Here is a 12,730-nt window from a genome sequence, read left to right on the forward strand (position 1 = left end):
AGGATGCGTACTCAAGAGGATATATACACAAGCCTGCAATGTGTAAACACAAAAAGCTGCATCCTGCTAAACAGGATCCTGTTCAACTGCATCCTGCTAAAACGCAATGTGTAGATGAAGCCGTAGAGTGTGAAGCACCAACTGCATCTGTGCTCACTAGAATGAACACAATTTACACACATCTTTGCTGCAGTCACACCAAGCCGGGTAATATGCACTGTCCAGAACTCCACTCATTGGAGTAATATCTGCCGCAGACTAGTGCCTTCCTCACTGTACACAGCATTACATAACCATCCACTCCCAAGTTTGCATTCACCTCAGGCATCTACTTCGTTGTTCGTTACATTCAATCCCGAATGCCGCCAGCCTGGATGGTTAATAGGCACTGCCTGCATGCCTGATTGTGTATTAAATCTCATTGCCCCTTTAAATACAGCAGATGAGCCCGCCAAAGACACGCTGGCTTTGAAAGCAGAACATCTATAGCTTTAGCATGGCCTTATTTAGTAAGAAAAGACAAATTCATTCTTTTAAGTGCTTTATTAAAAAAAAAAAGTATAAGAAAAAGAACAAGCGTCTAGCGAGCAATTAGCTGACTTGCGTTAATGCAGCCAGGCTTTCCTCCACCTCTGACAGTTTCTTCAACATTTCATTCATCTTTGCTTCATTGAATTCTATGCACACAAATTCAGATTCCTGAAAAAAAAAAAAAGTTGAATTAAATTAGAGTGGAGTCTTTTAACCCTTTCAGTGCCAACGTTGTTGTGAGCGATTATCAAAATATCCGCTAAAAATGCCAGCGCCGCTCCCAGCAACTGTTCTTTTAGTATAAATAAATACAAATACAGCCAAGACAAGTCATTGAAGTTCAGTTAAATACTACACCATAAAAAAAAAAGAACAGTCGATGGAAGCGGCGGTGGCATTTTGAACGGATATTTTGAGGATCGCTCACAACAATGTTGGCACTCAAAGGGTTAAATGGCCTATTTCACGTATCAGTTTCATCATGGGACCAAAACGGATTTATTCTGAAATTATTCTCACTGAATAAGATAAATGATTATGTACAGTAAGTTATAATGTATAAACAGAATATAGATCTTTACTTAATAAAGTTCTAGTAAAAAAAAAAAATCAACAAATTGATTGGTAAGATTGTTAAAAAAACATTGGGGCAGATGTATTAAGCCTTAACAAGAGATAAATGCAAGGGTGATAAGGAGAGATAAATGTCCAGCCAATCACCTGCCAACTGCCATGTTACAGCCTGTGTTTGAAAAAAGTCAGTAAGGAGCTGATTGGCTGGACGTTTATCTCTCTATCACACTTGCATTTATCGGTACCTGTGTAGTTTCACAGCACCACTGCCCGCGGATGGCATCGCATGCAAATCGTGTAAAACAAGCCTAAAGCGTGGAGAGTGCAGCGAGCCCTGCAAGGGGCTGCAGATTACTTGACGTGTATTCCGCATCCCCACGCGGGGCTCGCTGCGCTTTATGCTCGTTTTCCGAGTGCGCTCGCCGCACTTTATAAAATCAACTCCACGTTGATAGTGGGGGTATGACCAGGTCGGGAGGACGCTTACCGCGTCCCCTCACCACGCTTCGGGCTGACGTGGATAGTGGGGGTGTGCTAAATCGCATCGCAAGCGAATTGCATGCGATTTGCGTGCGTTGCGATCCGCGGGCACTAGCGCCGTGAAACTACACAAGTACCCATTTATCTCTTGTTAAGGCTTAATACAGCTGTCCCAATATTTCTCTGGAGTCCATCTGTGTATATTTAAAGTTTAAAAATAAATAAATGTTGGGTATAGGGCTTATGGTGTGTACACACGGTAGATGTGCCTTAAGATCCTATCCACGATCCGATCAGATCAGATCGTGGATAGGATCTTAAGGCACATCCGATTTGCATCCTATCTTGACTATATAGTGCAGATCTGCACTATATAGACAAGGCAGCCAAGACTTTCTGGCTTCCGATACGTGAACGCGCATCGGGATCGGATCGGGATCGCAAGGGTTAAAACCCTTGCGATCTGCATCCGATGTCGATCCAAAGTGGACTATATCGTCAACATCGGAAAGGAAATCGGACCGTGTGTACACAGCATTACAGTACATTATGCATTTTCCCATAAGCTTCATCAGGAGGAACCAACAATATTTAAAGGAAATTCAATAATGTTATTAATGTTTTGGTCTCCCAGGCAGCACTGTAAAAGTCAATCATAATATAATGTAAAGGCTATGGAAAATGTGTCTACCCTGTTTCCCCGATAATAAGACACTGTCTTTTTTTTTTTTTTTATAAAAAAACACCATAGGGCTTATTTTTGGGGTAGGCCTTATTTTAAGCCCCCAGTCCTCCTTCTTTAACCCCTTACCGACGCAGCATGTTTTTGCCTTCCTGACAGAGCCCTTTTTTTCAAATCTGACATGTGTCACTTACTGTGGGGATAACTTTTTTTTGCTTTTACTTATCCCAGTGATTTTGAGATTGTTTTCTCGTGACACATTGTACTTTAAATTAGTGGTAAATTTTGGTCGATACAGTTTTTTTTTTGTGAAAAATACCAAAATGTCGTAAAAAAATTGAACATTTTGCTATTTGCAAAATGTTAAATTTTCTGCTTGTGAGACAAATAATCATACCACTCAAAATAGTTAATAACTAACATAGTCCATATCTAAACTTTATTATTACATCATTATTTCAACCTCCTTTAATTTTTTGGGACACTAGGGGGCAGCAGAGTCTAAATTTTACACATCACACAGTAAACGCTGCTTTTGGCTGTTCACGTTTGAACAGCCAATCACAGCGATCGCCGATGGCGGGGGGCATCGCTGCCCCCCCTGGGCAATGAGGGAAGATGTCTGCTGTCAGGGACAGCAGACATCGTCCCTCTGTCACCGCGTCTCTAGACGCGGTGGCACTTTAAAGTCATGACGTACATTTACGTCATGTGTCGGGAAGTACATCCCGACCATGACGTAAATGTACGTCAAATGTCGGGAAGGGGTTAACATGCCCCCAGGCCTCCTTCTTTAACATGCCCCCAGGCCTCCTTCTTTAACATGCCCCCAGGCCTCCTTCTTTAACATGCCCCCAGGCCTCCTTCTTTAACATGCCCCCAGTCTTCCTTTAAATAACATACCGTCACAGTCACCAAAATTAAAGAACTTTCCAGTTCTTCTTGGCTGCGCCACTGCTCTGTGCTGTGCTGCAGCCGCATGATCATCATGTGCCGCCCGCAGTGCATAACTAGGACCGGGAGCTGAAGCGGAGGTGAGGGGGGTTAGCGGGGGTGGTGATGGGGTAGAATTTAGTGTCTGAACTCTGTATAAGGAAATTTTACTAGGGCTTATTTTCGGGGTATGGCTTATTTTGGACCAGTGTCCAAAATCAAGGGTAGGGCTTAATTTCGGGGTTGGTCTTATTATCGGGGATACACGGTAAGAGGCAGTCCATGTGAGAGGCCTATGGCAATAGTCTTCTATAACTAAAAGTGGGAAAAATTGTCCAAGAGCTAACATAAGCTGGGAGACTTCCCAAATCTGGACTTTATAGGAGTATGGCAGACAGAAAGATGTTAAAGAAAACTCAAATGAAAGTTGTGCAAGACATGCTGGGGACTCATAGTTCCACAACAGAGGTTGCTGGAACGTGTTTTTTTTTTAATCTGTTCAATGAAAGCCCATCATGTGCTTTACAACAAGAGAAATCATGCTGTAGCTGTACACAGGATCCCTATGAACATGTAACGTGATCGTTGGCTTGTGCCAAACATACTGTCAAAGCGCTGGCAGATCATGAGATTAGCTAAAATAACAATGGGTCATGACACGAAAACTCGGCATCATTCGTCCAATGTAAATCTTATTGGTGGTGGCAAGTGCAATATATCATCATGTCTGCTAGGAAATAATTTTATTAGTGTTTCTTACGTCCCTGATCTCTATTTATAGAGCACAACTATATGTTGCACAGTTTGGTACAAGGCTATAGGGCTGCCATGACTGTTTTACACTAGGACTGAATAACACCAGGAAGGCTAGTAATAGGCCTGGTTCTAGGGAGATCCGCCTCAGCATAAGTGTGTCAATCAAATAACTGCATCTTCCAATGACATCTGCATAGTAATTTTATTTATTATTTATTAACAGTTTCTTATTTAGCGCACACATATTCCGCAGCGCTTTACAGAGAATATTTGAACATTCACATCAGTCCCTGCCCCAGTGGAGCTTACAATCTATATTCCCTACCACATGTACACGCAGGGCCGCCGCTACCCGCTCAGCGGAGGATGCAAAACAGGTAGGCGCGGCGCTCTCCCTGCTGTACATCCTCTGCTGTCCTCCGTGGCTGCCGGCTGCTGCTGCGCCTGTCACACTGCATGACAGGCAGCAACGCCGGAGGCACAGATATCCCTCCCGGCTCCTTATCATCTGGTCATCGTCAGGGACCGAAGGGGGTGTGGCTACATAGATCAGAAGGGGTGGAGCTACAAGGGAGCAAGACTGACTGAAGACACAAGGAAACAGGAGAGGATGAGCTGCAACCATTGTAAAATGTGAGTGTAATGTCGGCAACTGATGTGGGCACGTGTATAGGCAGCGCTACTAATGTCGGCAACTGATGTGGGCATGTGTGTAGGCAGTGCTACTAATGTCGGCAACTGGTGTGGGCACATGTATAGGCAGCCCTACTTATGTAGGCTACTGGCCTGGGCATATGGTTACACAGTGCTACTAATGTAGGCACGTGTATAGGCAGTGCTACTACTGTTGCCAACTGGTGTGGGTGTTATGTATAGGCAGCACAACTAATGTCGGCAACTGGTGTGGGCACTTGTATATGCAGAGCTACTAATGTCAGAAACTGGTATGGGCATACGGTTACACAGTGCTACTTATGGTCGGCAACTGGTGTGAGCACATGTATAGGAAGTGCTACTAATGTCGGCAACTGATGTGAGTGTATGCATAGGCAGTGCTACTAATGTCGGCAACTGGTGTGAGCATGTGTATAGTCAGCTCTACTAATGTCAGCAACTGGTGTGAGCATGTGTATAGTCAGCTCTACTAATGTCAGCAACTGGTGTGAGCATGTGTATAGTCAGCTCTACTAATGTCAGCAAATGGTGTGGGCATATAATTTAGCAGTGCTACTACTGTTGGCAACTGGTGTGGGCACTACGTATAAGCAGAGCAACTACTTTTTGCAACTGGTGTGCGTGTTATGTATAAGCACAGGTACTACTTTTGGGAACTGGTGTGGGCACGTGTATAGGCAGCGCTACTACTGTCGGCAACTGGTGTGGGCTTTACATATAGGCAGCGCTACTACTGTCGGCAACTGGTGTGGGCACTATGTATAAGCACAGCAACAACTTTTCGTAACTGGCCTGGGCGTTCTGAATAAGCAACGCTACAAATGAGGGCATATGCAGGAGTACTCGGGGCATTATGTGTAGCATAATATGTGTCAATGTCATATGAGCATTACATGTATGGCATATTGTGTAAGGGGAATTATGGCCCATAGGAACCAATCAGATTCTATATAATTTATCTAGCACCTTCTAAGATAATAGCTAAATTGTGATTGGTTGTTATGGGCAACATCTCTACTTCTAAAACCCTGCCTTTTGTAGAATACTTAGTTGATGGCGGTCATTAAAGCTAGCTGGTCTCCAAGCAAATTTTTGGCATATATGTATTACAATGACAGGGATGGCCATTGACATGTTCGCCATGGTGATAGTAAAACAGTAGCATACTACGTCACAGATGACCATCAATGGTTTCGATGGTGATCTATTTTCTGTGACTGATTGGCCCGTGAGCCAATCGGAACTTGGGAACACAGCTTCACAGGCATACTGGGCGGAGCTATGCTCCGTGTCCTGGCACCTTCAGGAACATTTTGAAAAAAACTATTTTGTGGTGCACAAGGTTTCCTAAGTAAATACTTGTTTGATGGCGGTCAGTAAAACCAGTTGATCTCCAAGCAAATTTACACAATGATGTACTACAAACATGTAACGCAAAGAAAGAACCGCACAATAGTGTGATAAATGGCACAACAACTTCTTTCCTACATGCACTGGTCACACACGGAGTACTGTAAGTATAGGCCCAGTGAGGTAGCTCGCCACTATGAACATCTGGTGCTATCATGTGAGCTTATAGCGCATTATATGATCCACAGCATCTACATGTGAATGGTCTAACCTCACAGATATGACCAAACTGGTGCACAAGGTTTCCTAAGTAAATACTTGTTTGATGGCGGTCAGTAAAACCAGTTGATCTCCAAGCAAATTTACACAATGATGGACTACAAACATGTAACGCAAAGAAAGAACCGCACAATACTGTGATAAATGGCACAACAACTTCTTTCCTATTAAGCGCTGGATTTGAAAAGAAAGTGTTGTACCATTTGTCACACTATTGTGTAATTCTCCGTCTATGTATGGAGTCCTTCATTGTGTACATACGCTTGGAGACAAACTGAACGCCATCAAACAAGTATTTACTGTACTTAGGCTGCACATCTCATCTTTCGGGGCGTCGAGGGGGACCGTCGGCGACGGCGGGGTAAGCAGTGGGGACCCCTGCCAAGCTCCGTTGCCACGGGGCGTGCGAGCGTCTCACGCTCCCCTGGAGGTAGCCGGCCGCTGGCGGGGGATGGTGGTAGAATCGCCATCCCCTGCAAAGATGTGGCTGGCAACATTTGTACTTTGTGGCCAGTGTCACACAGGGAGCGGCCTGTTCCCTAGAACATTCAGTAACAAGTTTAAAGCAACCATCAAACCATTGTTGCTGTATAAACACTGCCTGTGATGGGCACATTCTAGTTTGTAGATATCCATATTTTGCTGATTTTACAGATAGCTTTCCTAATAGATATAAAGAAATAAGTTCTGTTTGTGAAAAAGCCAAAGTGACGTCCTAACCAGAATAAATAAACGTGAAGTCTTATCATTAAATTATCAGGAATAGCGTCTCTCCCCCGTAGACCCGTTACTCTTTTTCCAGTAGATGAATGCCTGGATCCATCTATATTGTCCATCTTCAATTGATTTGGTATTTTTCAGCATGTGGCCAAGTCTACAGGTTTGTCCTGCCCCAGAAAAACCCACCACAGATCATAGGAAGCTCCCCCCCCCCCCACCTCCGCTCCGAACATCCCCGAGCCTGCCGCCTACGTCGCTGCTGTAATGGCAGGGGAGCTCCGGCATACGATCGCCGGAGCGGAGGGGGGCCGACAGGAGGGGGGTGACGGGGGTGCGTGTGTGATGCTTTAGAGGTGGTGTGCCAGTGGTGCACACCTAGACACCACTGGCTCACACCTATTCTATATTAGTGGTATGCCTGGAAATTTTCCGGGACAGCCCACTGCGGCTACAAAACCCCCAACAAATCAACATAAAATAAATAAATAATAATACAAAATCAAGCACTGACCATGTTAAAGTGGTCTCTGAAATGTTTCTACATTATCAAGGAAGGGTATACTCAGAGCTTACAGCAAATATTAATCAGGACATTAAGTGCAACTGATTGGTGCTTTACACATGGGTAGGTTCTAGAGATAAATACAGCATTACATACTGTACTTTCAAAGTACTAGCATTAATACAATGACATTTACAGACACTTCTCTAGAGCAATAAATGTACTTGAAAAATATCATTCATTTAAGTAGACAGGTTTTGAAGAATATTTATGTAAATGGATGCAGAAAATACTATGCTACTAGAACTAATGATTCTCAATGGCTAGTGCATTAGTCTCCACTCTGAGTCACCAGGAGAGAGAATAAACAAAACAATATGGAACCAAATCTCTTCATCTTCAGGGGAATTTCATGTCACTACAGTATAAATAAAGGGGTCTATGTACCAATGGGGCCTACACTCGGGGAGATGCTGCGCTGCGTTCTGAGCAATTCTGGATCGTTCAGCACACAGCAATGTGCCAGCTTTGTGTGCTGAGCCATCTCTCAGGGCCAGTGTTCTCCGGCAGGGCTTAGGGTGAGATGTACTAAAGGGAAAATGCGGTAAAACGGGGGTTTTACTGCATTTTCCGATTTACCATTAGCCGCCCGCTCCATCTCCGCTGGTCAGGGGCGATACCCTATAGAAGCCTATGGGCTTCTTTCGCCGCCAGCCGTCCGCGCGCCCCCCCCCCCCGTCCTCCATTGTCTCCTCCTCCCGCAGCAGGTGTCACAGCCGGGAGGACATCCGGCTGCAGGGGGGAGGATGAGACGCAGGGGGACACTGCCAGCCGCCGGGATGTGACGGAGACCCCCGCAGACCACATCACAGGTATCGCGGGGGTCTCCGTCACCGCAACCCGATGCTAGCCGCATATGTTAGTACATATGCGGCAGCATCGCGGCGGCTGGCAGGCGAAGGGCGGCGATGTAGATTAATACATCCCGCCCTTAAAGTGGTCATGCATAGGTGGGGGAACTCATTTTTTTTTGCCACATAACTTTGCCCCCCCCCCCCCATTAGGAAGAGACTAGAACACGTTTTCGGTACTTGTGAGTTATCCGGGCTGCCGATTTTTTGATTGTATGCCTTAAGTTAAGGCATACAATCAGATGCGATGCGATATCGCATCGCATGCGACCATCGGATGCGATGACCCGATTTTTCCATAGGAATCAATGTTAAAATTGACTGAGTCCATTTTAACATGGAATTCAATGGGAAAAAGGGGTCCTTTTCATACCCCTACTATCCAAGTGGGCATGGAGTTGGATATAAACCTGTGGCGAGCGTAGCGAGCCACCGAGCCCGAAGCGTGGCGAGCGAAGCGAGCCCCGCGAGGGGACGGTATTCTGTGTCCCCTCGCGGGGCTCGCTACGCTCGCCACGCTTCGGGCTCGCTACAGGTTTATATCCAACTCCATGCCCACTTGGATAGTAGGGGTATGAAAAGGACCCCTTTTTCCCATTGAATTCCATGTTAAAATGGACTCAGTCCATTTTAACATTGATTCCTATGGAAAAATCGGGTCATCGCATCGCATCCGATGGTCGCATGCGATGCGATGCGATGTGCCCGATCCGACCCGATTTAGAAATCGGCAGCCCGGATAACTCACAAGTACCCTTTTCTGTGAGAATTACTGTGCAGTGCCAATGTGGAGGTTAAAATGTCCCACCTCACAGTTAGAGGTGGTGGAACTCTGTTCCACCACATTCCCCCTCACTTTACCCCTGTTGAGAACACTGGCCCTGACCGGCGATTAACTAGAAAGCCGCACATCGCTATGGCCTTTAAACACGGAGCGATGTATGGGCGATGTAAGATGCCCATACAAGGGATGTATGGGCATCTTCAGATCGCTTAGAAGATGCCCTGGAATCGCTACGTGTGTAGGCCCTTAAGACTTTGAGAGAGATAAAGGGGACGGATATAATGTACAAGACACTCAGCTGCTATCATTTTTGAAACATAGGGGGCTATTCCAATGCGATATGTCAGACAGTCTGAAATATTGGCACATACCTATTCAATCTCTGACTTTTCGGGAGTCTTTCCCAATGCAGATTCAACTTTTTTTAAAAGTGGAATCTGAATGGTGGAAAACATGCGCTTGATTGTTGAATCTGACCGCTTGACAAAATACATATAGGAAAAGCTATGAACCTCAGGTACAGTTACAGCTGCTGTATAAAGGAGTGTGTAATGCTCCTTATATGGTTAAAGACAAGAAAAAACAGAGGAATACAGCGCTTGTGTTTGTCCTGAAAAATAATTACCTAAAATACAAGAGAATTCTCTAAATGTTGTTATATGTATTGTTTTGAATGTAATAAATGTTTTTATATAGCCTATTGTAGGTAATTATTTTTCAGGACAAACCCAAGCGCTGTATTCCTCTGTTTTTTCGTTTGACAGACTTTTCCGGCAGTTGGAGATTAAATAGCTATTGGCGAATTGGCTTTTATGTCCGACTGTCGGAATTGTTCTGACAGTTGGAAAAAAGATTGAATACCCCCATAGACATGACAGTTAGGAGCTGATTGCACGTACTTTAACTCCATCCACAGCTTAGACCGTGTTCATACGCCAAGTGTGAGCAACACGGCTTTTACCCAGCATTTATATGCCGGGGACTGCAGCGCCGGACCCCCGTTCTCACTGCTAGGCAAATTCCCGGGTGAAGCAGTTTTACCCAGTAATTTGCCTTTCAACACAGGTTTTTTTTTCCAGTGTCAACAGGTCAACCCCGGTCGGCATACTGGGTAAAGAGCAGGGTTGGAGACCTGGGAATTTAGACGCGAGTTGACCCTGAAAAAAACCTGTGCTGAAAGGCAAAATACCGGATCGGCCTGCTTATATAGATGATCTATATCTATCTATTCCTTACCTATATGAGGTGAAGTACCACCACTAACCACTAGGGACCACTCGATAGACCAAATGACTATTTTGTGTGCTAAAAGAAGTCCTAACAGAAAGTGAAAGTAATTTTTGCAGGGACATTGGTCTGTTTCATATGGATATAGAGAGAGGGAGCTGTGAAGACAGAGATTGGAGGTAGGTGCAGATAACGACTAGGGTGGCGTGGAGAGTTTGTGGGCTAAAAACTGCCACAGCTCAAAGTGAAAGTACATCGCACAAGCCCTCCATTTGACAGGCTTTTAACAAATTACAACATTTCAATGTGATATGTATTAGTGGCAATAAATGTTACATACAGATCTAGCTGTTTTTATTGTATTTCTGTCTACTACAGAAGGCCAATAATCCTGCATACAACTATACGGTGTGGGTGAAAACTGGTGTTGTTACTGGTTGCGATGTGTCGTTCTGAAACGCCACACACTGCGGCTCATCCGCTCACTGATTTCAAATATTCTCTTACCCCTCTCTGTCTGTCTGCTGTTACCAGGTCTTGTTCTATTACAAATGCATTCCTAATTCTAGAGAGCAACAGAATATGCTAGGGCTAAGCAACTGTTAAATAAAAATATTATATCATCACATTATATCCATGTCTTTATTGGTGCTTTAATTGGAAATATGTGGAATACAAAAATTAATTATGTAATCTCTGAAGACTACTGATTGCATGTGGCTTCCTGATGCCACAACAATAATCCGGACTGCACATGTGCAAGTCATGGTTGGCGACTTTCTGGCTGCCCTCTCCGGGAGAGGGAGGCCAGCTCAGTATGGCACGGTGCGGGGCCAAATCCGTGAGGAGAAAGGGGCGGAGCCACGACCGTGATGATCAGTTTAGGGCTGTGGCTAGAGTGGTCGTGCCATTTAGCCACGCCCCCTGTCGTGCAATGCTGGTATTTTATGCATTGCACTGCGGGGAGCATGGTTTAAATGACGGGATCGAGTCATTTGACCCACGGACCCCCCTCCGCTTGAGATGCAGGACAATGTGGGAGGGTTGCCATCCTTTCCAGGGGGGCCGGGAGAAGGACCTGATTTCCGGGACCCTCCCGGCCATTCCGGGAGGGTAGGCACCCTGGTGCAAGTATAAATGCTACGGTAATGGAGACTGCCAAAGAGGAGCAATCCAAGTCAGGGAGAAGTCATCCAGGACAGAGGCAGCCTCACGCTACACCTTCTGTGCTGTTCTCAGCATCAGCCTAGACAGGAAATGTGATTACTTCCTCTTCCTGTCTGAGGCTGTACACTAATGGCGTCCCAGAGGCCATGGAGCGGTAGCTGCAGGAAATGAACCAGCCACCACACACACAGTAACAGGGCAAGAGCTGGGTGTCAGAGAGACATGGGGCCAGATGTACTAAGCTTCAAAAGTGATAAAATGCAAAGTGATAAACAGCCAGCCAATCAGCTCCTACCTGCCATATCACAGACTGTGTTTGAAAAATATCAGACAGGAGCTGATTGGCTGGCTGTTTATCACTCTCCAATATATCACTTTTGAAGTTTAGTGCATCTGGCCCATGAGAGTGGGGCTGTGGGGTTTGATACCATTGCTATAGGGCAGGGATGTGGAACCTTAGGCCCTCAAGCTGTTGATCTAGACATCCCAGCATGCCCTGCAACAGTTTTAGTATGGCCAAATAGCAAGACTGTAGCAGGGCATGCTGGGATGTGCAGTTCAACAACAGCTGGAGGGCCAAAGGTTCCACATCTCTGCTATAGGGGTGGGGTGTCCGAGAGACCTGGATACTGGGGCTGTGGGGTATGATACCACTGCTATGGGGGGTTGGGTGTCAGAGAGACAGGGACAGTGGGGGCTGATAACACCACGTCAATTATGACCTGCACCTGCCTGCTGGTGTATATGCTTTTTTTCAATTGATCAATGGTGAATAATTCACAAAATAATTGATGTTCTATTCCCTGACTTAAAAAGACAATGGAAAATATGACAAATACGGTGAATTATTTTTATGACCACTGTGTACATTACTTTGTCGATATTGTACAGCGAGGACATTTTCGCTGCAGGAGCCAAAGGGATGACTGCAGAAATATGGACATCAATCTGCTAATGTACAAGAGAGGAGCTTTTCGGAGATCATCTCAATATATGCAATCTACTGAAAGCTCACATGCTGCCATATCAGCTGCCCGCAACTTCCCACTCATGAGACATAATCTGCTGATAGATTGTCAGATCCAGTCAAGCGGGAAAGCTGAAGGGTGATATTATCAAATCTGAAGTGTTCCAACATTTGTCACACAAACATTATTGTT

The 12,730-nt window shown here is 45.2% G+C and overlaps 1 protein-coding gene across 1 annotated transcript in view; it reads right to left on the reverse strand.

Moving 5' to 3' along the window:
- Positions 1–524: 524 nt before the first annotated feature.
- Positions 525–12,730, reverse strand: part of COMMD1 (copper metabolism domain containing 1) — a 120,503-nt gene continuing 108,297 nt past the window's right edge. Inside the window, exon 3 of the mRNA XM_083175805.1 lies at positions 525–699. Coding sequence (XP_083031931.1) covers positions 592–699 — 108 coding nt within the window. The 3' untranslated portion in view covers positions 525–591. The remainder of the gene's footprint in view (positions 700–12,730) is intronic.

Source organism: Crinia signifera, chromosome 3, assembly GCF_055691185.1.
Source record: "Crinia signifera chromosome 3, ASM5569118v1, whole genome shotgun sequence".
NCBI lineage: Eukaryota > Metazoa > Chordata > Amphibia > Anura > Myobatrachidae > Crinia > Crinia signifera.